Source organism: Heteronotia binoei, chromosome 18 (assembly GCF_032191835.1).
Source record: "Heteronotia binoei isolate CCM8104 ecotype False Entrance Well chromosome 18, APGP_CSIRO_Hbin_v1, whole genome shotgun sequence".
In the NCBI taxonomy this organism is placed as follows: Eukaryota; Metazoa; Chordata; class Lepidosauria; order Squamata; family Gekkonidae; genus Heteronotia; species Heteronotia binoei.
In genome coordinates, this window is record NC_083240.1 from 5,791,618 (window position 1) to 5,818,352 (window position 26,735).

A 26,735-nucleotide genomic window follows, 5' to 3' on the forward strand; every position below is an offset into this window, starting at 1 on the left:
TTGCATTGCTGGAAGTTATCTTTAATATGCGCTGGTGACAATTACAGTTTCCGATCTGAAGATCTTTAGGGAAATGCAAGCAACAAAACATTCGACTTGTAAAGCTACCATCTCGATCCATGGTTGTGAATTCAGCACCTACTCATCAACTCTTCCACAAAGTTGTACAGTTGTTACGTCTCTGGAATTTGCTTCACACTTTCTTGAAAACTTGCCTGCTTACTTGGTCTTCACACCGGAGTTCCTAAAAAGGAAGACACATAACTGTTCTACTACACGTCACTTGGATTAGATAATCCAAGTGACGTTATTCTTGAGAGAGACATTATGACATTATGACTTAGAGCTCTCATTTTGCATGCAGAAGGCTGTAGATTCCATTTCCTGTTAAAGGATCTATGGGTGTTTGCCAAGATGACATCTTAGTAAAAATGATGCCAGGGAAAAGCCAAAAAGAACCACCAATGGTCAGAATTTATATAAGGCAGCTATAAACATTCACATGACAGAGAGGGTTGGGGAGAGAACTGATTTAAAAAGGTAAAGGTAGTCCCCAGTGCAAGCACCAGTCGTTTCCAACTCTGGGGTGACATCCCATGAGGATGTTGTTGTTTTTTTTAATGTATACTTTTTATTCTTTTAATAGCAAGCATCACGACGTTTTCATGGCAGATTTTTTAAGGGGTGGTTTGCCATTGCCTTCCCCAGTCATCTACCCTTCCCCCCCCCCCCAGCAAGCTAGGTACTCGTTTGACCGACCTGGGATGGAACGCTGAGTCAACCTTGAGCCAGCTACCTGAACCCAGCTTCCACTGGGATCGAACTCAAGTCGTGAGCAGAGAGTTTGGACTGCAGTACTGCAGCTTTACCACGCTGTGCCACGGGGCTGCTAGAGAACGGATAGAGGCTTAAAAATTATTACAATTATAAGTTCTTTTTTTTGTTTGTTTTTCAACTCTCTCCACCTTGTGCATAACAGAACTGATAGAGGTTTATAAAAAATTATGCACAAAGTGGAGAGAGTTGAAAAGCAGGACTTTTTCTCCCTTTCGCGAAATACTAGAACTGGAGGGCATCCAATGAGCAGTAGATTCGGGACAGGCAAAAGAAAATACTTCCTTACACGACGAGTGATTAAAACGTGGGATTTGCTGCCAGAGGAAGCAGTGATGGCCACAGGCAGGATTAGAAAAACCAAGGGGGGGGGGGAAAACCCTATCAGTGGCTACTAGCCATGAGGACTAAAGGGGACCTCCATGTTCAATCTCTGAATCCCAAGGCCAAAAGGCAACATCAGGGGAAGGCCTCTGTGCCCTCTTGTTGGTCCTCCAGAGGAACTGGTTGGCCACTGTGTGAGACAGAGGCTGACCTAGATGGACCACTGGTCTGATCCAGCAGGAGTCTTCTGATGTTCTTATGAAGACCGCAGTTTTTGTGCCCTGTTATTGGCCCTCCAGAGGAACTGGCTGGCCACTGCGTGAGACAGGATGCTGGACCAGACGGACCACTGGTCTGATCCAGCAGGGCTCTTCTGATGATCTTATGAAGGCCTCGGCTTCTCTGCCCTATTGTTGGCCCTTCAGAGGAACTGGTTGGCCACTGTGTGAGACAGGATGCTGGACCAGACGGACCACTGGTCTGATCCAGCAGGGCTCTTCTGATGATCTTATGAAGGCCTCGGCTTCTCTGCCCTATTGTTGGCCCTTCAGAGGAACTGGCTGGCCACTGCGTGAGACAGGATGCTGGACCAGACGGACCACTGGTCTGATCCAGCAGGGCTCTTCTGATGATCTTATGAAGGCCCTGGCCTCTGTGCCCTCTTGTTGGCCCTTCAGAGGAACTGGTTGGCCACTGTGTGAGACAACATGCTGGGCTAGATGGGCCACTAGTTTGATCCAGCAGGGCTCTTCTGATGTTCTTAGCCAGGGGTGGCCAAACTTGCTTAATATAAGAGCCACATACAATAAACATCAGACATTTGAGAGTCGCAAGACATGAACATCAGATGTTTGAGAGCCGCAAATAGATGGGGAGAGGTGGAAAGAAAGCAACTTTAACTTCAAATGCATTCTCCAAGCCACCAGCTGGCTTGGCTTAGAGAAGTGATTTAAAGAGACAAATGTCTTCTTCAAGCTGGCCAACGGTGGTGGAGGCTTCGAGAGCCACACAATATGTGTGAAAGAGCCACATGTGGCTCCTGAGTCACAGTTTGGCCACCCCTGTTCTTAGCAGATATTCTAGGTGGGCTGGATCTAGAAACAAAACTTGTAATATTAGATACCAAATAGAGCTCATCTCCTTCGATCCAGTGACTCCAGCCTCTGTTTTTCTTCTCTCCCGTCTGGACACAAACGAGTTTGTCACCGTCCCAGGTAACAACGCTCTGCATTGGAAAGAGAAGTGCATCAAAATGTTACCAGATTGCTCCTTGTAGTGCCTGTGTTCCAAGTTAGATACCTTCCCCTCTGCTTCCATCTTGTCTGGAAAAGCCTTTCCCCTAAAGGCATTTTTCAACTTGAGCTCCTCTCACAACTTACAAAACGTAACTGAACATACCCACAGCAAAGGTAACTAAAAAGAAGAATCAGTAGCTCAGTCAGCCAACCCAGATATTACCAATCAATATCCGCAAATGGCAGGGAATCAAGCTGCAAAAAGATAGAATCAATAAGGAATTAAAACACACACTAGAACATCAATGAGGTGTCTCTTCTCTGGGTGCAGCTACAGCTATCAGGTGTCTTTTCACTGTCAAGGTCCAATAGCCAAGAAGAAGATAAGAGATTGGATTTATACCCTGCCCTTCACTAGCCGAAGAAGCCTCAGAGCACCTCACAATCTCCTTCCCCTCCCCACAACAGATACTCTGTGAGGTAGGTGGGGCTGAGAGAGCTCTAACAAAAACTGCTCTTGAGCAAAACAGCCTTGAGAGAACTTGTGACTGACCCAAGGACACATCAGCAGGTGCATGTAGAGGAGTGGGGAAATCAAACCTGGTTCTCCCAGATAAGAGTCCACACACTTAACCACTACACCAAACTGGCTCTCGATCACCCCGTCTTCATCTGCCACCCATCTCACTTACGTAAGTGTGATTATTTTAAAAGCTTAGTCAGGCTCACGCAAGGGACAGGTGGTCTGTGGTCACTGGCTGCTAGTTTGCACATGCCTGGACTCCTTTGCTCTTGACAGCTGCAGAACAAATCAAGATTTAACTTGCAAGTGGGGTTTTTTTTGCAGCACTATTGCATTGGAGGACATTAATTCATACGGTCACCATCGGTCAGAAGTGACTTCATGGCACTTAATGCACACGTTGCAATTTATTAATAAGAAGTATCCTTATCTGTTGAGTTGCTAGAGTAACTGATGCTAAGGGAGGGGTTGTGACTCAGTTGGAAGAGCATCAGCTGGGTATGCAGAAGGTCCCAGGTTCCATCCCCGGCATCTCCAGTTAAAAGGATCAGGTGGTAGGTGATATGAAAAGACCTGAAACCCTGGAGGGCCGCTGGTCCAATCCTTTTGAAACGGAGGTCCTGTACTTGAGTCGGGGTGGGTATGGGCATCGAGCTCCCAGCTTTTGACGGTGCCACATTGGCGCCAACCCAAAAGGTGAGGAGCTTGGGAGTGACCTTGGATGCCTCCAAGAGCCGGTTTGGTGTAGTAGTTAAGTGTGCAGACTCTTATCTGGGAGAACCGGCTTTGATTCCCCACTCCTCCACTTGCACCTGCTAGCATGGCCTTGGGTCAGCCATAGCTCTGGCAGAGGTTGTCCTTGAAAGGGCAGCTGCTGTGAGAGCCCTCTCCAGCCCCACCCACCTCACAGGGTGTCTGTTGTGGGGGAGGAAGGCAAAGGAGATTGTGAGCCGCTCTGAGACTCTTCGGAGTGGAGGGCAGGATATAAATCCAATATCTTCATCTACCTCACAGGGTGTCTGTTGTGGGGGAAGAAGGTAGAGGAGATTGTGAGCCCCTCTTAGACTCTTCAGAGTGGAGGGCGGGATATAAATCCAATATCATCTTCTTCCCTTTCCATGGAGGCCCAGATCATGATGGTTGCCCAGTCTGCCTTTTGTTATCTTCGGCAGATCAGGCAGCTAGCACCTTATCTATCCCCCCCCGGGACCTGGCTACACTGATCCATGCAATGGTCACTCCCAGACTAGACTACTGGAACTCGCTCTACGCTGGCTTACCCTTGAGACTGATCCAGAAACTGCAGCGGGTGCAGAGTGCAGCGGCTCGCCTGCCGACGGCAGCACCTTTACTGGTGGGCATTCAACCGGCACTCCACAGTCTGCACTGGCTGCCCATCGAGTACCGGATCCACTTCAAGGTTCTAGTGCTAAAGCCTTATGCGGCCTGGGACCAACTTACCTGTGGGACAGTCTCTTTCCATATATGCCCAGGAGGTCGTTACGTTTGCCCTCCCAACATCTGTTGGCCATCCCCGGCCCAAGAGACGCCCGCCTCGCCTTCAGTTCTGGCCCCAATCTGGTGGAATCAGCTCCCTATTGAGATCCGGGTTCTACCTGGCTTATTAGCCTTCCGTAGGGCCTGTAAAACGGAGCTGTTCCGCCAGGCTTTTAGCTGAGACTGCGGGTGTCTCTTCTTGAAGGAGAGCCAGTTTGGTGTAGTGGTTAAGTGTGCAGACTCTTATCTGGGAGAACCGGGTTTGATTCCCCACTCCTCCACTTGCACCTACTGGAATGGCCTTGGGTCAGCCGTAGCTCTGGCAGAGGTTGTCCTTGAAAGGGCAGCTGCTGTGAGAGCCCTCTCCAGCCCCACCCACCTCACAGGGTGTCTGTTGTGGGGGAGGAAGGTAAAGGAGATTGTGAGCCGCTCTGAGACTCTTCGGAGTGGAGGGCGGGATATAAATCCAATATCTTCATCTACCTCACAGGGTGTCTGTTGTGGGGGAGGAAGGTAAAGGAGATTGTGAGCCGCTCTGAGACTCTTCGGAGAGGAGGGCGGGATATAAATCCAATATCTTCATCTACCTCACAGGGTGTCTGTTGTGGCGGGGGAGAGGGAAAGGAGATTGTGAGCCGCTCTGAGACTCTTCGCAGTGGAGGGCGGGATATAACTCCAATATCTTCATCTACCTCACAGGGTGTCTGTTGTGGGGGGGGGGGGAGGTAAAGGAGATTGTGAGCCGCTCTGAGACTCTTTGGAGTGGAGGGCGGGATATAAATCCAATATCTTCATCTACCTCACAGGGTGTCTGTCGTGGGGGAGGAAGGTAAAGGGGATTGTGAGCCGCTCTGAGACTCTTCGGAGTGCAGGGCGGGATATAAATCCAATATCTTCATCTACCTCACAGGGTGTCTGTTGTGGGGGAGGAAGGTAAAGGAGATTGTGAGCCGCTCTGAGACTCTTCGGACTGGAGGTGGGATATAAACCCAATATCTTTATCTACCTCACAGGGTGTCTGTTGTGGGGGAGGAAGGGAAAGAAGAAGAAGAAGAAGAAGATGATATTGGATTTATATCCCGCCCTCCACTCCGAAGAGTCTCAGAGCGGCTCACAATCTCCTTTACCTTCCTCCCCCACAACAAACACCCTGTGAGGTGGGTGGGGCTGGAGAGGGCTCTCACAGCAGCTGCCCTTTCAAGGACAACCTCTGTGATAACTATGGCTGACCCAAGGCCATTCCAGCAGGTGCAAGTGGAGGAGTGGGGAATCAAACCCGGTTCTCCCAGATAAGAGTCCGCACACTTAACCACTACACCAAACTGGCTCTCAGAAAGGTGATTGTGAGCCGCTCTGAGACTCCTCGGAGTGGAGGGCGGGATATAAATCCAATATCTTCATCTACCTCACAGGGTGTCTGTTGTGGGGGAGGAAGGTAAAGGAGATTGTGAGCCGCTCTGAGACTCTTTGGAGTGGAGGGCAGGGTATAAATTCAATATCTTCTTCATCTTCTTCTTCTTGATCTGCTTGGCCTTCCCAGCCAGCGCTGTCATCTATGCTAGGAACTGGAATAAAAACTGCCATCCCTGTGAGATATCATGACGTGAGATGGCTAGGCTGGGCTATATGTGATGTCATGGTAATCTGAGTGCTGTTGAGTTGTCTGCTTTAAAATGTTTTTATTGTATTTTATTGTTTTATTGCATGTTGTACTCCGCCCTGAGCCCTACAGGGAATGAGCGGAATAGACATTGACTAAAAATAAATAAATAAATACTAAAATAAACTTGGAGGGTATTTTGGGGAGAGGCATTGGATCCTATGCTGAAAATTCGGTGCCTTTACCTCAAAAAACAGCCCCCCCCCGAGCCCCAGATACTTGTGGATCAATTCTCTATTACACCCTATGGGAATCGGTCTCTATAGGGAATAATGGAACACCCAGGAGACATTTCCCTCCCTCTGCTTTCTGATGACCCTGAAGTGGGGGGAGGGCCTCCAAACCAAGAGATCCCCTGCCCCCTGGATCTGTACGGTTGGCCCTTCAACAGGCCTCTCACCTTGCATTTCCTGTTGTCCAGGCCTTTGTTGTCTTCCTCAAACTCCTCCCCAATTTTGAACTGGACAGAGTAGTTCCGGAAAGTGCTGGTCGTCCGGATAGAGAAGGAGTCCCCGTCCTGTTCAATAACCTTCTGGGGCTTCAGCAATTTTGCTATCTTGCGAGTTGCAAAATCAATACCTGGCAGACAGAAATAAATCTCGTCTGTTTGTGCGTGTCTCGCCCACTGGGCTTAGCAAGCACACGTCACCCCAGGCCTCCCTTCCCCGCTAAGTCTGACATTTAGACTCAGGTCAGACCACTGGCAGAGTACTTCCAGAGTAGGTCAGCCAGTCGGCAGACTAAGATATGTGAGGATTTATGGGGGTCACTTGCTCTAACGCTCTGTCAAAAGTTTAGTCCTGCAGCAACTCTTTACAGAGGTGCCAAAATCAAGTCTTTAGTCACTGATCTGCTGTGCCAGATGGATAATCACTTACCCACCATTTCAGGTCTAGAAGATTATTTGTTATAGATCCACAGGCAGTGGGAAAGCTCTGCATTCTGGGAGCCTGCTGAACAAAAGCCAAACGCTCTACAACCTAAATGCTTTTATCTTTTTAAGTGCAGCCTTCCAAAACTAATCTAGTAGGTTGCAAATTTAGATGGCATAAGATCTATTTTTAGGCCACCCGCAACAGATTTGCAGGCTGAAGTGGGGAAAAAAACAGCTTGCCAACTGCTGGAAGTATTTAGTCACCTAAAGGGGCTTTTGTTCATCATAGGTAACTAGGAAATAGTTATCAGAGCTGGCATGAGGGTAAGTGTAGGGTTGCCAGGTCCAACTCAGGAAATGTCTGGGGACTTTTGGGGGTGGAACCAGGAGTAAGGTTGTGGCAAGCACAATCCAAAGGGAATTCTGGCCATCACATTTAAAGGGACCGTGCTCATTTTAAATACCTTCCTTCCATTGGAAATAATGGAGGATGGGGCACATTATTTTGGGGATAATAGAATTTGGACCCCTTGGACCAATCTTTTTGAAACCGGTAGAGTTTTTTTTTAGGAGAGGCATCAGATGCTATGCTAAAAATTTGGTGCCTCCACCTCAAAAAACAGCCCCCCACCCCAAATACCCTGGGATCTGGATTGAATCTCCATTATACCCTGTGGGGACCAGCCTCCATAGGCAGGGGTGGCCAAACTTAACATAGGAGCCACAAAAAAAAAAACATCAAACGTTTGAGAGCTGCAAAACACGAATGTCAGATGTTTGAGAGCGGGAAGGCAGGAAGGCAAACAGATGGGGGAGGGGAGAGGGGTGGAAAGAACGCAACTTTTACCTTAAATGCATTCTCCAAGCCACCAGCTGGCTTGGCTTGGAGAAGTAATTTAAAGAGGCAAATGCCTTCTCCAAGCTGGCCAATGGAGAAATGGGGGCTTTGAGAGTCACACAATGTGTGGAAGAGCCCCATGTGCCTCCCTAGCCACAGTTTGGCCACTCCTGCCATAGGGCATAACAGTGCGCCTAGTGGATATTCAACACACACACACACGGGCTTTCTGATAGCCCTGGCTCCAACCTGGTGGAACTCTCTGTCAAGTAGTATCCGTGCCCTGTAGCAGGGCTGAATGCAGTTCTCCTAGGCCTGTAAGGTAGAGGCATTCAGTTGAAGACAGTGACGGTCTCCACCTGTCTAGCACTCTTACCCCCTGTCCCCCTGCTACAAGACGATGGCACAATTAGAAATCTCTGGTCACCATCTAATTAAATCAATCATTGTCATTTTAGTGCTTGCATTTGATATTCACTTGAACCTGGTTATTTTATTCGTTGTTGTACACTGCCCTAAGCCCTGTTTGCAGGGAAAGGCAATATAAAAATCGAAACTAATAAATCGGTAAATAAAGTCAGGCTTGCAAGCAACCTAGCAAATAGCCAAACCAAGGACACGATTTGGAACAATAAGTAAAAATACAAAACGGAACACGTTCTGGTAACAAAAGCATAGCTTATATACACAAGACAACAGTGCCCAGAATTTGAAAGAGAGAGTTTTCAGAAAGAGTTTACTTAGATAAGGAAGGGTTTCAACATAAGCCATGAGAGAAGGAAAAACGGATCCAAACTGTAGCGTCTTACCTAAGGCCAGCATGTAACCTTCAAAATTATCGCTAGAAACGAAGTTCCAGGTGCCACTAAAATCCGCAGGCATTATGGCAAACAAGCAGAACACACCAAGAGTGGAGAAGACAACAGTAAAACCCCAAAACCTCCCTCCCTAGGCCCTGTATATATGGGGAAGGGAGAAGGACTTGCAGCTGGTCTAAATGGGTGTGAGCTCCGGGCTAGCCAGGGGGTGGGATCTGGAACTTGGGGGAGAAAGTTCACACGGGTTGCAATCTTTGGTGTGGAGTCAATGGGACTGGTCCCTGAGTCACAGGAGAGGAGGGAAGCTGTTTAACCACTTATTGTCTCTTTTTGGGTCAAATGTGATTTCCATTCAAATCAGCCCATAGCAATAACTCTGCACTAGTTTGATGTGTTGATTCGGGGCAATCAGATCCAGATGTTAACAGCTTGCTGAGCTATCTTTTCTCCAGTTTGGTGTAGTGGTTAAGTGTGCAGACTCTTATCTGGGAGAACTGGGTTTGATTCCCCACTCCTCCACTTGCAGCTGCTGGAATGGCCTTGGAGCAGCCATAGTGGTTAAGTGAGTGGACTCTTATCTGGGAGAACCGGGTTTGATTCCCCACTCCTCCACTTACAGCTGCTGGAATGGCCTTGGGTCAGCCATAGCTCTCGCAGAAGTTGTCCTTGAGAGAGCAGCTTCTGTCAGAGCTCTCTCAGCCCCACCCACCTCACAGGGTGTCTGTTGTGGGGGGAGAAGATCTAGGCGATTGTAAGCTGCTCTTGAGTCTCTGATTCAGAGAGAAGGGCAGGGTATAAATCTACAGTCATCGTCTTATTTAAAAGTGATGGAAGTAGCTTGTGATCTAGAAAGTCTCAGGTCTGAAGTCCAGATAACCAGAGGGGAAGGGGAGAGTTGCTTACAAGTGAGGGAAAGGCTCCGCTGCACAGTTATTACTTTCATGTGGGCAGATCACCTAGGGCTGCACATACCCTAAGGTCTAAGGACAATTTAAAGTGTTTCGAGAAAGGTTTTGCTTGTCTGAGGAATAGAGTCCTTTGGGGGAGATCTTGGGCAGGGGTCCCACATTCCTGGAGAAATTAGCCCTCTCTTTAATAGCTTAATTAAGAGTCAGTTTGGTGTAGTGGTGAAGTGTGTGGACTCTTATCTGGGAGAGCCGGGTTTGATTTCCCCGCTCCTCCACTTGCACCTGCTAGCATGGCCTTGGGTCAGCCATAGCTCTGGCAGAGGCTGTCCTTGAAAGGGCAGCTGCTGTGAGAGCCCTCTCAGACCCACCCACCTCACAGGGTGTCTGTTGTGGGGGAGGAAGGTAAAGGAGATTGTGAGCCGCTCTGAGACTCGGAGTAGATGGCAGGATATTAATCTAATATCATCATCTTCTTCGTCAGGTGATTTTGCTGACCTCCTTGCCATGAAAAGCTTCAAGGGTCCATTTCCACACATCAAGCAGCTATTAAAGGGACAGAGCACTTTTCTCCAGGATTTTTTGACTGTGCCTGTCATAGGGTTGCCAGCCTCCAGGTGGGGCCTGGAGATCTCCTGGATTTACAACTGATCTCCAGACTACAGAGATGAATTCCCCTGGAGCCAGTTCGGTGTAGTGGTGAAGTGCGCAGCCTCTTATCTGCGAGAACCGGGTTTGATTCCCTACTCCTCCACTTGCAGCTGCTGGAATGGCCGTGGGTCAGCCAAAGCTCTCGTAGGAGTTATCCTTGAAAGGTCAGCTACTGTAAGAGCTCTCTCAGCCCCACCTACCTCACAGGGTGTTTGTTGTGGGGGGGGGGGAGTAGAGGAGATTGTGACTCTGAGATTCAGAGTATAGGGCAGGATATAAATCCAACATTGTAATGTATGCAGACTCAAGTGAGTGCTGAATGTGTGTTCCTGCCTGGCTCAGTGGAGCCAGTCAGCCAGAGCCTGGGGACTTGGGAACAATGGGGAACAGGATCCAAAGCTCCAATCACTGGTTTGAATGGACCAATCATGGGCCCCCTACTGGTTTGAATGGACCAATCAAACGCTTGCGCGGGAGCACGGGTATGTGTATATAGTCGGGCCTAGTTCAGCAGTCTTATGCTGATGCCTCACGATGCTGTAATCAATAAAGAGCTGTTGCTTCACTTCACTGCTTCACTACCACCTCGCCTCTTCCGTGCATCGAACCCACTACATTATAAATATCACCATCTTCTTCTGGAGGTAAAATGGCTGCTTTGGAAGGCAAAGTCTACGGCATTATACCCTGCTGAGTCTCTCCCCTCCCCAAATCCCCCTCTTCAGGCTCCACTCCCAAAATCTCCAGTTATTTCCCCCCAAAATTAGGGTTGGGATCCAGAGCCGGCAACCCTACATGACGTGTCTTCCGTATCAGGCTTTCTTGCCTCTGGACGTACAGGGTCCTTGGTGATTGGAACAGTATTTCTGCAGGGAATGAGGAAGAGACAAGCTGGTACTCTGTAGAAATCCCTCTCTTTTTTTGTTGCCAGCATCTACTTTTGCCCCTTGCTATGAAATCTTTCCTGCAAGAACAAAATTGTGAACTCCCAGTGGCCCTTGCACCCCCCGTCCGGTGACCTTGAGCCAAGATATACCCCCCCCCACCCCGAGGAACAGGATGAAGCAATGACCACGTGCTAACCTTTACGCTACAGACGTGCTTTTGCCAGAGCTCTATATAGACCTCTATCCGACAATGCGTGGGTGCAAAAGGAAGTCCCTGTTGTTCACTGGACTCACAAACCAGCCAGATGAGACCCCCACTGCCCTGACACGATGAGCCACCGCTGCCAGTGGGCGGGGGACTTTGAACTCTGACCACATTCCTCCAACTCCCGGCTTTGCACATATGCGTGAATCCTCCAGTTGGCTTCCTGATCTTGGCACTGCTCTCCAGTGCAAAGAAAGCAAAAATAGCACCCCTTCCCCAATCATCTGGGACCGTTATCGCTGTTCTGCACATTGTGGCTGCAAGAAAAGGATGGGGGAGGGGGGGGATGTCCCTTTAACAGGAGCTTCCTGTGTGGACAAAGGCAGCTGAAGCTTTTCTCAGGCCATGGAGGGGAATCGCTTCACCTGGTCAATAACATCCCAGCATGCCTCTGTTAAAGAGACAGGACATTCTTCTTCCAGGAAGCTGAGAACCCTAAAGGTTTTCTTCTCTCTGTTTCAAAAGAAGAAGAAATAGAAGACTGCAGATTTATACCCCGCCCTTCTCTCTGAATCAAAGACACAGAGCGGCTTACAATCTCCTACATCTTCTCCCCTCACAGCAGATATGTTGTGAGGTGGGTGGGGCTGAGAGGGCTCTCACAGCAGCTGCCCTTTCAAGGAAAAGCTCCTGCCAGAGCTATGGCTGACCCAAGGCCATTCTGGCAGCTGCAAGTGGAGGAGTGGGGAATCAAACCCGGTTCTCCCAGATAAGAGTCTGTGCACTTAACCACTCCACCAAACTGGCTCTCCAAAGTACAACTGTTCCAAAGCACAAGTTTAAACCCTGGAGTGAAGATCTCCCTGCCTGGAGATCTTCACTACTGTTGCAAAAGAACACCCCCTCTTTTGCAAACAGTACAAAGCACATCCCCCCACCCCCCACCCCCAATATAGTTTTAAAAACACAACATTCCCCCTAATACACCCTGGGAGGGGGAATGGCAGCACCTTCTGCCCTTAGGGAGGAGGGGCCAAATTCAAACTGCCAGTCCTACGCCATTGGGGAAGTACTGTCACATGGCCCTATGATCCCATTGATTGATCCTGGCCCTGGTCCCACCCCCTCTCTTGCCAGGACCTTGAAGCCATTGCCCTTAGGGTGAGATCACACCTGTTAAATCTGCTTGTGATGAAATATGTTGTTCTGGGATGATCCCAGACGGGGCTGCTGCCGTGAAAGGAACACACTCGGCCGATTAGACAGAACTGATTTTATTCCCGTCGGTTCACATGTCCGTTTCACAGTGTCGTTTTCTTGGCTTTCGCAAGCGGTGTCAAACGCAGGGAGAAATCAAAGGACCAGCATTGGGGTTTAAAAGGGCAGGATTTGGGGGAAGACAGAATGCAACAGAAGATGGCCAGGGTAAAGACGGAATTCTTAGCTGCACGCTGCTGATACAAGGGGGGCCAGTATCACCGACAGGCCAGATTTTTTATTGCTCGTTTCTCGTCTTGTGTCAGTAGCACTAAATCAACATAGCGAAGAAGAAAAAGTACACGGCTTCCCCACAAACGGCATCGGTCCATATAAGTGAGTGCAGAAGTAATGCTCCCTTTTCTCCATCTGTGGTACCCCCCACTGTTGTCATTCTCCTTCCTCCCCACTTTCCCGTGTTGTATACAAATCCCCCCTTCCTCCCTTTTCCAGAACCAAGGTTACTGTTGTATGTACACAGTAAACTGAATATTTTCCAGCGCTAGTTGCCGACCAGAGCTTTCAACCAAGGTTAGAACCAGGACTGCAAATTCTGGTTTGAGCTAGCCATGGTTAGCCCCTAGCACAGAACAGACAGAATGCTGACCACGGTTACCTCTGTAAGCTGGGGGATTCGTGTGCAGGAGAGAAGAAGGGAAGGGGCAAAAGGAGAACACATGAGCCGGTGATGGCTCTTGATCTCCTTAACCAGGGTGAGGTGATCAGGCAGTATGACGTCCACACTAGACCTGTAACAATCAAAAAGGTCATCAAAAGCTGTGCGGCAGGCTCAGATATGCAAGAAGTGGACATAGCTTGGAGGACTGATGAACAGGCAAGAACAAACCCCGTTTTTGACTTCATACATCAACAGAGCCTGCTTGACCGAAGTAACAAAAACCTGTGACCCTTTCCAAGATGCCAGTTTTCAAGTCAGAACGGCATTTTCCTTTGGTCGGATTAGCTTTCAAAATGTTACCTTTGGGCAGGACTTTTTTGGTAGCAGGAACTCCTTTGCATATTAGGCTACAGCCCCCTGATGTAGCCAGTCCTCCAAGAGCTTACAGTAAGCCCTGTAAGAAGAGCTCTGTAAGCTCTTGGAGGATTGGCTACATAAGAAGGGTGTGGCCTAATATGCAAAGGCAGGACTTTTTTGTAACAGGAACTCCTTTGCATATTAGGCCACAGCCCCTTGATGTAGCCAATCCTCCAAGAGCTCACGGGGGCTCTTCTTACAGGGCCTACAGTGAGCTCCAGGAGGACCGGCTACATCGGGGGGGGGGTGTGTGCGGCCTAATATGCAAAGGAGTTCCTGCTACAAAAAAGCCCTGCCTTTGGGGAACCAGCATGGTGGCAGCCGTACATGGGGAGGGGAGTGGGGCTTTAAATCAGGCCCCCACAAGACCGATCACCCGTCCAACCGAACGCAGTCCACCCATGTGCAAAGGCACACAGTGAGTTTCAACCAAGGTTAGAACCAGGTATGAAGTCGGAGGGCTTCCTTTCAAATGAAGCTGCGGAGGCCAACCTTAAAACCAAGGCCCTAGCTTTCGCTGACACTGCAAACTGGTGCCTGGGTGAGAATACTTGCATGTAGAAAACTAGCAGGCTAGGAAGAAGGGCTATCCCTTACAGCTTGGAGTCATACAGCCCAGAGATAGCTTTTACCGCTTTGGTGCAAACTAGGACATTCAATCACAAATCCAGCATTGCAGAATCTTTTGCGGAGAGGCCTGCAGGTAAGGGTCACCATGCCTAGATGCCACAGCCTGCAGCGTGCGGCCAGCTTAGGTATGATCCACCCGTACCTCGGCACAAGTTGAACGGGTGACATCTCCTAATATGCACCTGGTGTGCCTTTTGGGCTCCTGTCCTATGCTTTCTTGCACAGGAATAAACCCTTTCGGGTGAGTAGGACTTACTTCCAGGCAAACACTCACAGGATCAGCGCTGCCGATCCCCGTGTGAAAGAGGACGAGAAAAAGGAGGAGGTATTTATTCAGTTGCACCACACAGATTTTTTTTCCCCCCTCCTAAGAAATATTGGCTGTGTAACAGTCCTCTCTTAGCATCTGAGGCTGCTCTTTTCTAGCAGGGCCACCTGGTTCTACAGTTTGCCGCGGGCCATTTCGGAGCGCCACCCGCCCATCTCAGTGTTCCGTAAAGACGTATCTTGACAAAACCCTAAACCAAAGGGTAATCTGGGGTTGGCTCCATAGAGCTGAGAAATGAGAAGAGTAACCCACAGCCCTGGCTTCCTGTCTCCTCGTGGAAGACGCCATTTGGGTGTCCGGTCCCCAGCAAAGAAAAATGCAGAAGACTCTTGCTCCGTAGCTCTATGGTCTAGCTGCTGCCCACTCGGGCAAATCTGGCTTCTTGCAGGTAGCTCAAACTGCATTCTTAAGACAGATTCAGGGGGTAGCCGAGTTGGTCTGAAGCTGCAGTGGCATCTTTAAGATTAATTCTGGGCAGGGCTTTTTTTGTAGCAGGAACTCCTTTGCATATTAGGCCACACACCCTTGATGTAGCCAATCCTCCAAGAGCTTACAGGGCTCTTTGTACAGGGCCTACTGTAAGCTCCAGGAGGATTGGCTATTTTAGGGGTGTGTGGCCTAATATGCAAAGGAGTTCCTGCTACAAAAAAACCCACCCCGATTCTGGGTAAAAGCTCTTGTGTTGCATGCACATGGAAGCTTACACCCAGAACAAAACAGTGTTGGTCTTAAAGGTGCCACCGAAACTTAAAGTTTGTTCTGCATTCTTAAGAGAGGAGACCACAGCCACAAGCTTCTTGCTGCGTCCTGGTTTTACAAAGGAAATCGGGTTCTCACCATAGCGGTGCCGTGGCTTAGGGCGACACCCGCAGTAAATCACGGCCAGTCACGGCTTTCAAGCTTTACCAGAACTTCAGACTGTGGGACGTTCAAGGCTGCCAACGGTCTGTAGAAAACAGAAATCCTGGCCCTTTAATAGAGGCTTCCTGGGATGTTATTTACCTCCCCTCGCCTTGAAAAACTTCAGTTGGCCTCTATTAAAGGGAAAGAATGTTTTCCACCAAGCCGGCTGGCTGTCCTACGGTCACTCTAGCTTTTTCGTCTTCACGACTGCGTCAGGACTGGGACATTTCAGCTGCCTCATTGACACTGTGTTTATTACCTCCAACATTTAGGCCTGAGCTAACTACCACACGTGTCCAGATACAGAGCAGCTTCACACACATACACACACACAAACAAGCACTACGCAGCCTGATCCCAGCTGCTGCCAAGAAGAGAAGATCGTCTGAGTGGCCCAATCAGTCCCGCTGCTCACGAGAGCAAGCGGTATCTACGCTGCAATGCAAAGCTTGGGGTTGGGTCGCCAACTCCTTTGCTGGCCACTGCTCCTGTGCCTTTCGCAGCAACTGGATTTATAGACGTGGGGACGCCATCGTGCTCGCCTCTAGGCTGCGGCCAGCTTTACCAGTCGCTGCAAGCCAAAGGTGCTGGGAAAAGCACAAAAGCAGGCCAGATCACAGCTGGCGAGTTGCCAACCCTTCGTAAAACCTCCCATCCCAGCACGGAATAGGATCCGACTGAGTCCAGCGGCCAGCAAAAGGACCAAAGATTTAGGCGGCTATCCTACACATTTCTTGCAAAGCGTGGCCGGTTCTTTCTGGATGGCTCAGGGTCTGCTGCCCCCCTCAGTGTACCTCTGCAAAGGCGCTAGGATGACCCCGCTGTTCTGGTCTTCACTCTCGGCGGTGTACAATTTGTGCTTTTCGATGTAAGCGAGGACGCTGTCAGGCACCAGGTACCGGATGCTCTGTTGCCTCCTCAGTGCCCTCCGGATCTTGGTGGCCGAGATGTCGTCGGTGAGCCACTCCTCCACCAGGTGGATGTGCTCCTTCTGGCTCCAGAGGATGTCGGACTCGTAGATGAATTTCCGGGCCTGGGTTCCAGGTCGGGTGACGCACACCATGCCGTAGTTGGTCAGGATTTCCAAAATGTCTTCCGGCTTCCAGAGGTTGGGGACTGCAAACGACTCCAAGATGTCTGCGCCGCAGAGCAACTTCAGCTGGGGAACACCTGGAAAGAGGTCATGAAGAAGCCAAGCGTCAGACCCGCAGGGCAGCATAGCTGTTGCGTTTTCCCCAGCTGAAAACTAAAACGAGGGCGGTTTGTATTATATTGATTTAAATCCCACAATTCTGCACTAAGGAACTGCTGGATTCTACACTATGCATTATGAAAAGTGAGCAATTCTGTATCCTGTCTTATGTTTTGGTGTAGTGGTTGTGTGTGGACTCTTTTCTGGGAGAACCGAGTTTGATTCCCCACTCCTTCACTTGCAGCTGCTGGAATGGCCTTGGGTCAGCCATAGCTCTCGCAGGAGTTGTCCTTGAAAAGGCAGCTTCTGGGAGAGCCCTCTCAGCCCCATCCATCTCACAGAGTGTCTGTCATGGGGGAAGGAGATAAAGGAGATTGTAAGCCGCTCTGAGATCGATTCAGAGAGAAGGGTGGGGTATAAATTTACGGTCTTTTTCTTCTTCAAGTCGCAGCTGACAAGGTGACTCCACAGGGTTTTCAAGGCAAGAGTTGTTCAGAGGTGGTTTTGCCATCGCTTGCCTCTGCACAGCAACCCTGGACTTCCATGGTGGTCTCCCCTCCAAGTACTAACTACAACCAACCCTGCTTATCTCTCAAGATCTGACAAAATTAGCTTAGCCTGGACTACGCAGGTCAGAGTGTCTTGTGGTAAGCTGCACAATTTTATTCTCCAAGCTTTGCTACCTTGAAGTACTTATTTTGTGTAGGTTAATCACTGAAAGGGGGGAAAGGGCAAGGAGCTTCCGTCTGCGGACGCTACAAATCTCAGCTGCCTCTCTGGCTTCTTAAACAGTGCTGCTTAGAAATGTTTTAAACTTTCAAGCATATCTTAAGAACTAGAAACTTACTTTAACAACCTCTAAGTTTTCCAGGGAACCCAAATCTTTGCACCTTGTACCAAATTATGTATTTTATTCCTCTCCCACACTGTGGTCCTATAGAATCACAACTGATGTACCATCAGAATAAATGCTAAGCTTTAATTAAAAGGGGGGGGGGGCAGAATCATCTCAACATTGTAGCACTAAGTTAATTACTAACACTCCCCAAATTACTAACAGTTCAAAAACTGGTTGCAAAACAGGATTGAGTACTGAGTGGTTGAAGACAGGTTGACAAGGTTATGAGTATGGGCCAATAGACACCTGCCAAGCTGACTTTTCCTCCAACACCCCAGAGATCTATGCACTCCAGGACACTGCGTTTGTCAAGTCACTTTCACTCTGGGTCTAGCACACTTTACTTTTCATCCAAAAGCGCCATCCTTTGGAACCATCTCCCATCTCTTTTCTCCTAGAATTGGATAGAAAATTAACCTTTAGTTTCTGAAGTCAATTGATTCCTTCTGACAGGAAGACGTCCACCTGCCTCTCGTTTCCTCTTGCGGCCAGGTTTGCTCAGCGAAGCCACTTCATCGAAGTCATTCATGGAATACGAACGGTTCAACTTCTCTTGATGGTATCTGCCGAAGAAACTGAGATTTTTACCAAAAGCTCAGGGGGCGTTACAGAGGGCCTTGAAATCCTACACTCTGAAACCTTATTTGGCAACTTCTCTGCCAATGGAAATTTCACAAGGCATCACCTGCACGCTTGTGGGCATATTTTGGTAACCGTGCAGGCTAGGAATGTTAAAATCAAGGCTGAGATTCTAAGGAAGCAGCTTTTAACAGATGCGTTTTCCCATATTTGCAAGAAGGTGTACAGCACACAAAAGCACAGAATCAGAGTTGGAAGGGTTCCCCAGGGTCAACCCTCTGCACATTGCAGGAAATTCACAAATACCCCCCCTAAATAGAGCATGTTCCATTCCCCCACCACCACAATTTACAAAATGGTATAATCTATTTGCTTCATTTCTGTCCTGCTTTTCTCCCCAGCCGTGAAAAGGTTGTAAAAGCAACGTCACCCCAGAGTCGGAAACGACTGGTGTTCGCAAAGGGGACCTTTCCTTTCCTTTCCTTTCTCCCCAGCGGGGACCCAAAGCGGCCGAAGCTCTTTCCTTCTCCTCCCTTTTATGCTCATCACCAGTGTTCCCTCTAAGCAGAGTTTGTGTGAGCTAGCTCACAATTTTTTAGCCTCCGGCTCACACATTTGTTGTCTCTGCTCCAGAAAAATGGCCCCAGAGCAAACTAACTGCAACTATCATGTCAGTAGCTCACGAAGTAGAATTTTTGCTCACAAAACTCCACAGCTTAGAGGGAGCTTTGCCCCGAACATCCCTGTGAGGATAGTTAGCAGAGCACGTGTGACCGGCCTGGGGTCACCTTCCATGCCAGAGCAGGGGTTTGAGTCTGGGTCTCCCAGATCCTAAATCAGGGGCAGCCAAATTGTGGCTCAGGAGCCACATGTGGCTCTTTCACACATATTGTGTGGCTCTTGAAGCCCCCACCCCCCTATTGACAGCTTGGAGAAGGCATTTGTCTCTTGAAAACACTTTAAGCCAAATCAGCCGGAGGCATGGAGAATGCATTTAAAGTTGCTTTCTTTCCACCTTCTTCTCTCTCCTCCCTCTTCCTTCCTTCCATCACCACTCAAACATCTGATGTTCACGTCTTGTGGCTCTCAAACATCTGACATTTATTCTGTGTGGCTCTTCTGTTAAGCAAGTTTGGCCACCTCTGTCCTAGATCAACAGCCTGGTAGCCACTCCACCACAGTGGCTCTATTCTGTTTCTGCTAGCGGCAGGAAGGATCAAGAATCTAATCTCTGGATCCCTCAATCTCGCTCCTCTATTTCAGCATCGCCTTCCTCCTGAGATTTCATTGGGCAGAAACTGCAATCACGACACTGGGTTATTTTACAAAAATAAGTTAAAGGTGAGGTTCTTAGGAAGCTGTCTTGGGTGGCCAGCATCCCATTCAGCGCCTATTCAGTGTTCCGGCACAGACCCAGCACAATACCTGAGCACTTTGACGGTCTCCTGCCATTCCTTCTGGCCGCTTTCCCAGTCGTCCACTCCCACCCAGTCGGAGCTTTCCGTGGCAAGTCGTGCCATGGTCACCCGGTGACTGGCGCTGATCAGCCCCTTCTTCTTATAGGCATCCCCCACTGGCGAAAGGATCCCTTTGACCACTTTGTATTTCCCTACAAGGAAGACAGAAATTGTTGAAGGTTTGACCTGGGTTAGAACTGATAAAAGGAAGTACTTTTAGGGGAGGGACAGTGGCTTAGTGGTAGAGCATCTGCTTGAGAAGCAGAAGGTCCCAGGTTCAATCCCCAGCATCTCCAACTAAAAAGGGTCCAGGCATGAAAAACCTCAGCTTGAGACTCTGGAGAGCCGCTGCCAGTCTGAGTAGACAATACTGACTTTGATGGATTCAGTAGAAGGCAGCTTCATATGTTCATAAGTAAGCAGAAGGTCTCAGGTTCAATCCTCAACATCTCCAACTAAAAAGGGTCCAGGCAAGTAGGTGTGGAAAACCTCAGCTTGAGTCCCTGGAGAGCTGCTGCCAGTCCAAGTAGACAATACTGACTTTGATAGACCGAGGGTCTGATTCAGTAGAAGGCAGCTTCATATGTTCATATGTACTTCTTTACCCAAAGGGTGATTAACATGTGGAATTCACTGCCACAGGAGGTAGTGATGGCTGCAAGCATAGGCAGCTTCAAGAGGGGAATGGATAAGCATATGGAGCAGAGCTATTAGCCACAGTGTATTGTTAGGACTCTCTATCTGGGTTATCACCTTTAAAGCCCTATATGGCCGAGGACCTGCTTACCTTTGGGACCGTCTCTCCCCACATATTCCCCAGAGGGTACTTAGGTCAAACTTACTATCGATCCCCGGGCCAAGGGAGGCAAGAATGAAAACAGCTTGAGAAAGAGCCTTCTCATTCACCGCCCCTTTTGGTGGAACCAACAGCCGAAGGAGGTCAGAGCCCTGTGGGACCTTGCTCAGTTCTCCAAGGCCTGCAAGACGATGCTGCTTCAGCTTGCATTTAACTAAAGGTTAACCACCACTGAGGTATTAGCTCTTAATGGAAGATCAAGATTACAAGATTTGGGGAGAGACGGTGGCTCAGTGGTAGAGCATCTGCTTGGTAAGCAGAAGGTCCCAGGTTCAATCCCCGGCATCTCCAACTAAAAAAAGTCCAGACAAGCAGGCATGAAAAACCTCAGCTTAAGACCCTGGAGAGTCTCATAATTATTAGAGGGGGACAGTGGCTGAGTGCTAGAGCATCTGCTTGGTAAGCAAAAAGTCCCAGGTTCAATCCCCGGCATCTCCAACTAAAAAAGATCCAGACAATCAGGCATGAAAAATCTCAGCTTGAGACCCTGGAGAGTCTCATAATTGTTAGAGAGGGACGGTGGCTGAGTGGTAGAGCATCTGCTTGGTAAGCAAAAGGTCCCAGGTTCAATTCCTGGCATCTCCAACTAAAAAAGGTCCAGACAAGCAGGCGTGAGAAACCTCAGCCCTGCAGAGCAGCTACCAGTCTGAGTAGACAAGACTGATTTTGATGGACCAGGGGGCATCTGATTTGGTATAAGGCAGCTTCATATGTTCATTACTGAATGCTTTCTTTAAATTGTACTGAAATTAGCATCAGACTGTTTTAATCTAATGTTTTAATTCAAATGTTTTTATTGTTCTACTATAAATTGTGAGCTGCCTGGAGCCTGCTTTGGCGGGGAGGGCGGCAGAGAAATCAAATAAACATAAACGAACATAAACATTCCTATCGCTTGATATCACTGGGATTTGGAGCAGTATTTTAATACTTTTGCCTAATGGGGTTTTTGTTGGGGGGAGGGCTTTTAAATGTTATTAACCCTGCTGTTGTTTCCAGCATGGGAAAGCGAAGGCCGCCTTGGAAGGCGTCTCGCTGGGAGCGCCAGGCATCAATATCTCGTATAAATAAATTATTTACGCAACAGTGTCGATTGCCGGGTACGATTCCAGCAGTGGCATCTGGAAATCCGCGAAGGCTGCCGTGAGATCCCGGAACGGCACCGTCCTCCCTTCCCCCGGTGCCCCCTCTCTGCCGCCACCAAAGCAAACAGAGCCGGGAGCCGAGTGAGAATTTTTAATACGTTTCCTGTCCTCGTCACTGCTCTGCTCCTGGTGTGCCGCTCTCCGTGGAATGGGCTGGTCCTGCATTTAGGTGCTCTCCTTGCAAGGCGGGGTAAGGGCATCTTGCCAAGGGAATGTGCTGGGGCTGAAAAAGGAGGGCTACAGGTGTCAGAGGGTGAGTGAGTGACTGTTGGACACTCACAGGGGAAGGGAGAGCATAGTCAAGGAAGCAGCCCCTAGCCAGGCCCAGCTGGGACGAAGAACTGTTCAAGCTGGGGCTGGAAGGTTAGCCAGTAGGGTTGCCAGGTCCAATACAAGAAATATCTGGGGACTTTGGGGGTGGAGCCAGGATCAAGGTTGGGACAGCATCATTGAACTCCAAAGGGAGTTCTGGCCATCACACTGCACACTGGAAATAATGAATGAAAGGAGCACCTTCTTTGGAGGCTCATAAAATTGGACCCCTTGGTCCAGTCTTTTTGAAACTTGGAGGGTCTTTTGAGGAGAGGCATCAGATGCTGTGCAGAAAATTTGGTACCTCTAGCTCAAAAAACAGCCCCCCCCGAGCCCCAGATACCGGTGGATCAATTCTCCATTATACCCTGTGGGAAATCAGTCTCCATAGGGCATAATGGAGTGCTCAGCAGACATTTCCCTCCCCCCTCCCAGCTTTCTGAGGACCCTGAAGCAAGGGGAAGAGCCTCCAAACTGGGGGATCCCCTGCCCCCACCTGGGGATTGGCAACCCTATTAGCCAGGGTGTGCTGACTAAAGACTCCAACCGAGCATTCCTGCGTGGATGAACCACAACTAGGTGGTTTATCCTACATACCCGCACACAGAAGTGAGGGTTGTGAGCAATCACAGGACTTGGGAACAATTTGGAAATTTTAGGGTTGCCAGGTCCCCCCTAGATCCAGCCTGCCAGACCCAGGGACATCGGTGGGGGACAAAGGCACACAGTCCACCCTCCAAAGCATCCCTTTTCTCCAGGGGAACTAATATCTGTAGTCTGGAGATGAGCCGCAATTCCAGGGGATTCCCAGGCCCTACCAGGAGGCTAAGTAACACAGCAAGAGAACCACGGAGGTGGGTAGCAAGAAAATAAATCACAAAGCTTCCGTGATTAGCAGCCTCAGACACGAAAGAAACGATACCAATGTTATCAAAAGCTCAGTGTATTCTACGTAACGTAAAACACAGACACAACTCGATAATTTAGGGAACAGAACATCCCGAAGTAGCCATCAGAGATTAAGTCCAGTTTTTAAAGCAGTCCGATGCTGTTTCCTTGATGAAAAGTCTGATGTAGCCCTGGAGAAGAAGGATGGGTGATGTCCAAGCAGATTCAAATTTCAGCAGCCCAATTATTGCGACAAGGATGTACTATTGCCTTGTTTCACAATTGCTTCTTCGAGCATCAAGTAATCAATTTCAGATAGAAGGGTATGAACGCCAAGAAATTCAAGTCTCCAAACGTCAAGTCACCGTGAGCAACTCAATGCAACTTCCTGCATTAAGTTGCTCACAGCGACTTGCAGTTTGGAGACTTGAATTTCTTTAGCGTCTGAGGCTGGTAATCACGGAAGCTTTGTGCTTTATTTTCTCGCTACCTGCCAGGAGGCTGGCGTCTCTATTTGGAACAACCCCTCAAATCTCCCCCTCCTGGATTCTATCAACTCTTTGGACTCTGAGCAGGTGGATTTCTGCTTCCCAACTTCTTGGCCCCTATAACCCTCAACTGCTCCCTACATCCAGTGCCCCCTGGAGCATGCTCAGTCCTCGTTCAGCCATTTTAATTGATTTCCACCCTCCCCCCCTTTTTCCTTTCTATTGATCTATAAATTCATAATTTTCTGCATTTCTGGGGAGTGCCCTGAATACAGAGAGACTCCCAACCTATCTGTGGGCAACCCGGTTTTCGTGCCTGGCACCAGACACTTCTTTATTACATACAGTGATGTGGCTCCCACGAAATCGAAGGACAGTGAAGAGTGCCAATAAAGAAAAAAGGGATGGTGACTCAGTGGTAGAGCATCTGCTTGGAAAGCAGAAAGTCCCAGGTTCAATCCCTGGAATCTCCAAAAAAGGTCCAGGCAAATAGGTGTGAAAAACCTCAGCTTGAGACCCTGGAGAGCAGGGGAGGGACGGTGGCTCAGTGGTAGAGCATCTGCTTGGGAAGCAGAAGGTCCCAGGTTCAATCCCCGGCATCTCCAACTAAAAGGGTCCAGGCAAATAGGTGTGAAAAACCTCAGCTTGAGACCCTGGAGAGCCTCTGCCAGTCTGAGAAGACAATACTGACTTTGATGGACCAAGGGTCTGATTCAGTATAAGGCAGCTTCATATGTTCAGCTTCATATGTTCAAAAAAAAGTGGCAGAGAAAGACGGGCTGATTTCAACAAGAGCTCCATCTTTCAGGCTGGAGGACAGACTGTGGGGCTGCCACCTCCGGGTTGGCAAATGCCTGGAGATTTGGGGGCGGGCCCTGTGGCACTGTACCCCACTGAGGTCCCTGTCTTCCCCAGCCTCCGCCCCCAAACCTCCAGGAGTTTCCTAACCTGGGAAGGAGCAAGAATGAGGGAGGGGAGGGACCATAGTAGGGTGGAATGCCATCGACTCCACTCCCCAAAGCAGCCGTTTTCTTCAGGGGGACGGATCTCTGTCACCTGGAGATCTGTAATTATATGTATTTTAGGTATTTTATTGTATAATTATAATTATTAATGTATTATTAATGTATTTAAATTGATTTTGTTGGTTTTTATGTTGTAAGCCGCCCTGAGCCCACCTTGGTGGGGTAGGGCAGGATACAAATCGAATAAAATAAATAAATAAATAAATAATTCTGGGAGATCCCCAGGTCCTGCCTGGAGACTGGCAACCCCAACAGATTCAGACCCAAAGACTTCCACTGCTGTGATGGTCAGAATGCAAGCTGAAGGAGTCCAGAAATGGCACTGCTACTTACCCAGGGTGGCCAAACTGTGGCTTGGGAGCCATATGTGGCTCTTTCACACACATTGTGTGGCTCTTAAAGCCACCATGAAGAGCCCCGTGGCGCAGAGTGGTAAAGCTGCAGTACTGCAGTCGGAGCCCTCTGCTCACGACCTGAGTTCGATCCCAGCGGGCGCTGGTTCAGGTATCTGGCTCGAGGTTGACTCAGCCTTCCATCCTTCCGAGGTCAGTAAAATGAGTCCCCAGCTTGCTGGGGGGAAAGTGTAGATGACTGGGGAAGGCAATGGCAAACCACCTCGTAAAAAGTCTGCCGTGAAAACGTTGTGAAAGCAACATCACCCCAGAGTCGAAAACAACAGGTGCTCGCAAAGGGGACTAAAGCCACCACAGCCTTGGAGCTGGAGGCTTGGAGAATACATTTAAAGTTAAAGTTGCTTTCTTTCTACCTTTCCCTCCCTCCCCACCATCTATTTGCTTTCTCCCTCCCTCCCTGCCTCCCTGTCTTGTGGCTCTCAAACATCTGACATTCACGCCTTGTGGCTCTCAAATCTCTGACTTTCATTCTATGTGGCTCTTCCGCTAGGCAAGTTCGGCCACCCCTGTATTTACCGCTGTTGTTCAAGCAGTCTCTGCCCAGTTCGAAAAGTCGCAGGTGCATGTTCGTGATGGGGTTGAAAGACCCGCAAGCCAGAAGAACCACCTCGGCCCGGTTGTCGGAATTCTCCATCGGCCTTCTCTGTAGCCACCGCCAGGGGGGAACTGAGTCACAGCAGCCGGTCACTGCAAGAGAGGGCGGGTGAGGGAAAAGCGGAAGAAGAGTCACTTTCAGGGCTGTTGGGTTTTTAGCAATTTCCCTTCCTGTCCTCGTGAGTTAATTAAGTGGTTGTTTATGCATGCTGATGTTTAGCCAGTGGGTTGAAAGGACCTATCAGAATGTCTGCACGGATTTCCCTCCAGAGGCTAGGTGTCAATACGCAGAGTGACCTGTAGGGAAAAGCCCTAACTGGCTAATCAATACATTTGGGTGGTGGACTGAGGGAAGGCATTAGATTACCTTTATGGCCCTTTGTTTTAAGCCCTCAGGTCTCCATGCAGTTGCAGTTCAGACTCCAGAGAGTCAACATGTAATTAAGGAGCCAGATAGGATATTGAATCCTTTGTTGTTTTGTAAAACTCCCAGTCATTCCCTTCCCTCACTAGAAGATGAAGAAGATATTGGATTTATATCCCGCCCTCCACTCCGAAGAGTCTCAGAGCGGCTCACAATCTCCTTTCCCTTCCTCCCCCACAACAGACACCCTGTGAGGTAAATGAAGATATTGGATTTATATCCCGCCCTCCACTCTGAAGAGTCTCAGAGCGGCTCACAATCTCCTTTCCCTTTCTCCCCCACAACAGACACCCTGTGAGGTAAATGAAGATATTGGATTTATATCCCGCCCTCCACTCCGAAGAGTCTCAGAGCGGCTCACAATCTCCTTTACCTTCCTCCCCCACAACAGACACCCTATGAGGTAAATGAAGATATTGGATTTATATCCCGCCCTCCACTCCGAAGAGTCTCAGAGCGGCTCACAATCTCCTTTCCCTTCCTCCCCCACAACAGACACCCTGTGAGGTAAATGAAGATATTGGATTTATATTCCGCCCTCCACTCCGAAGAGTCTCAGAGCGGCTCACAATCTCCTTTACCTTCCTCCCCCACAACAGACACCCTGTGAGGTAAATGAAGATATTGGATTTATATCCCGCCCTCCACTCCGAAGAGTCTCAGAGCAGCTCACAATCTCCTTTCCCTTCCTCCCCCACAACAGACACCCTGTGAGGTAGAAGAAGATATTGGATTTATATCCTGCCCTCCACTCCGAAGAGTCTCAGAGCGGCTCACAATCTCCTTTCCCTTCCTCCCCCACAACAGACACCCTGTGAGGTGGGTGGGGCTGGAGAGGGCTCTCCCAGCAGCTGCCCTTTCAAGGTCAACCTCTGCCAGAACTATGGCTGATCCAAGACCATGCTAGCAGGTGCAAGTGGAGGAGTGGGGAATCAAACCCGATTCTCCCAGATAAGAGTCCGCACACTTAACCACTACACCAAACTAGCTCACCAAACTAGTAAAGTAAAGTACTTTGTTTAAAGCTAAACCGTGTGCCTGGCTATTATTGCAGTTAAC

General features: G+C 49.1%; 1 protein-coding gene across 1 annotated transcript; it reads right to left on the reverse strand.

Moving 5' to 3' along the window:
• On the reverse strand, window positions 1–25,309 carry NMNAT1 (nicotinamide nucleotide adenylyltransferase 1). Its single transcript, XM_060259592.1, has 9 exons — window positions 25,175–25,309; window positions 19,500–19,683; window positions 17,913–18,058; window positions 16,173–16,575; window positions 13,125–13,257; window positions 8,595–8,733; window positions 6,474–6,652; window positions 2,282–2,383; window positions 1–244 (listed from the first exon to the last, which is right to left on the reverse strand). The coding sequence occupies exons 1-9, from the start codon at window positions 25,290–25,292 to the stop codon at window positions 194–196; spliced, it is 1,455 nt and encodes a 484-aa protein (XP_060115575.1). The 5' UTR covers window positions 25,293–25,309; the 3' UTR covers window positions 1–193.
• Window positions 25,310–26,735: the final 1,426 nt, after the last annotated feature.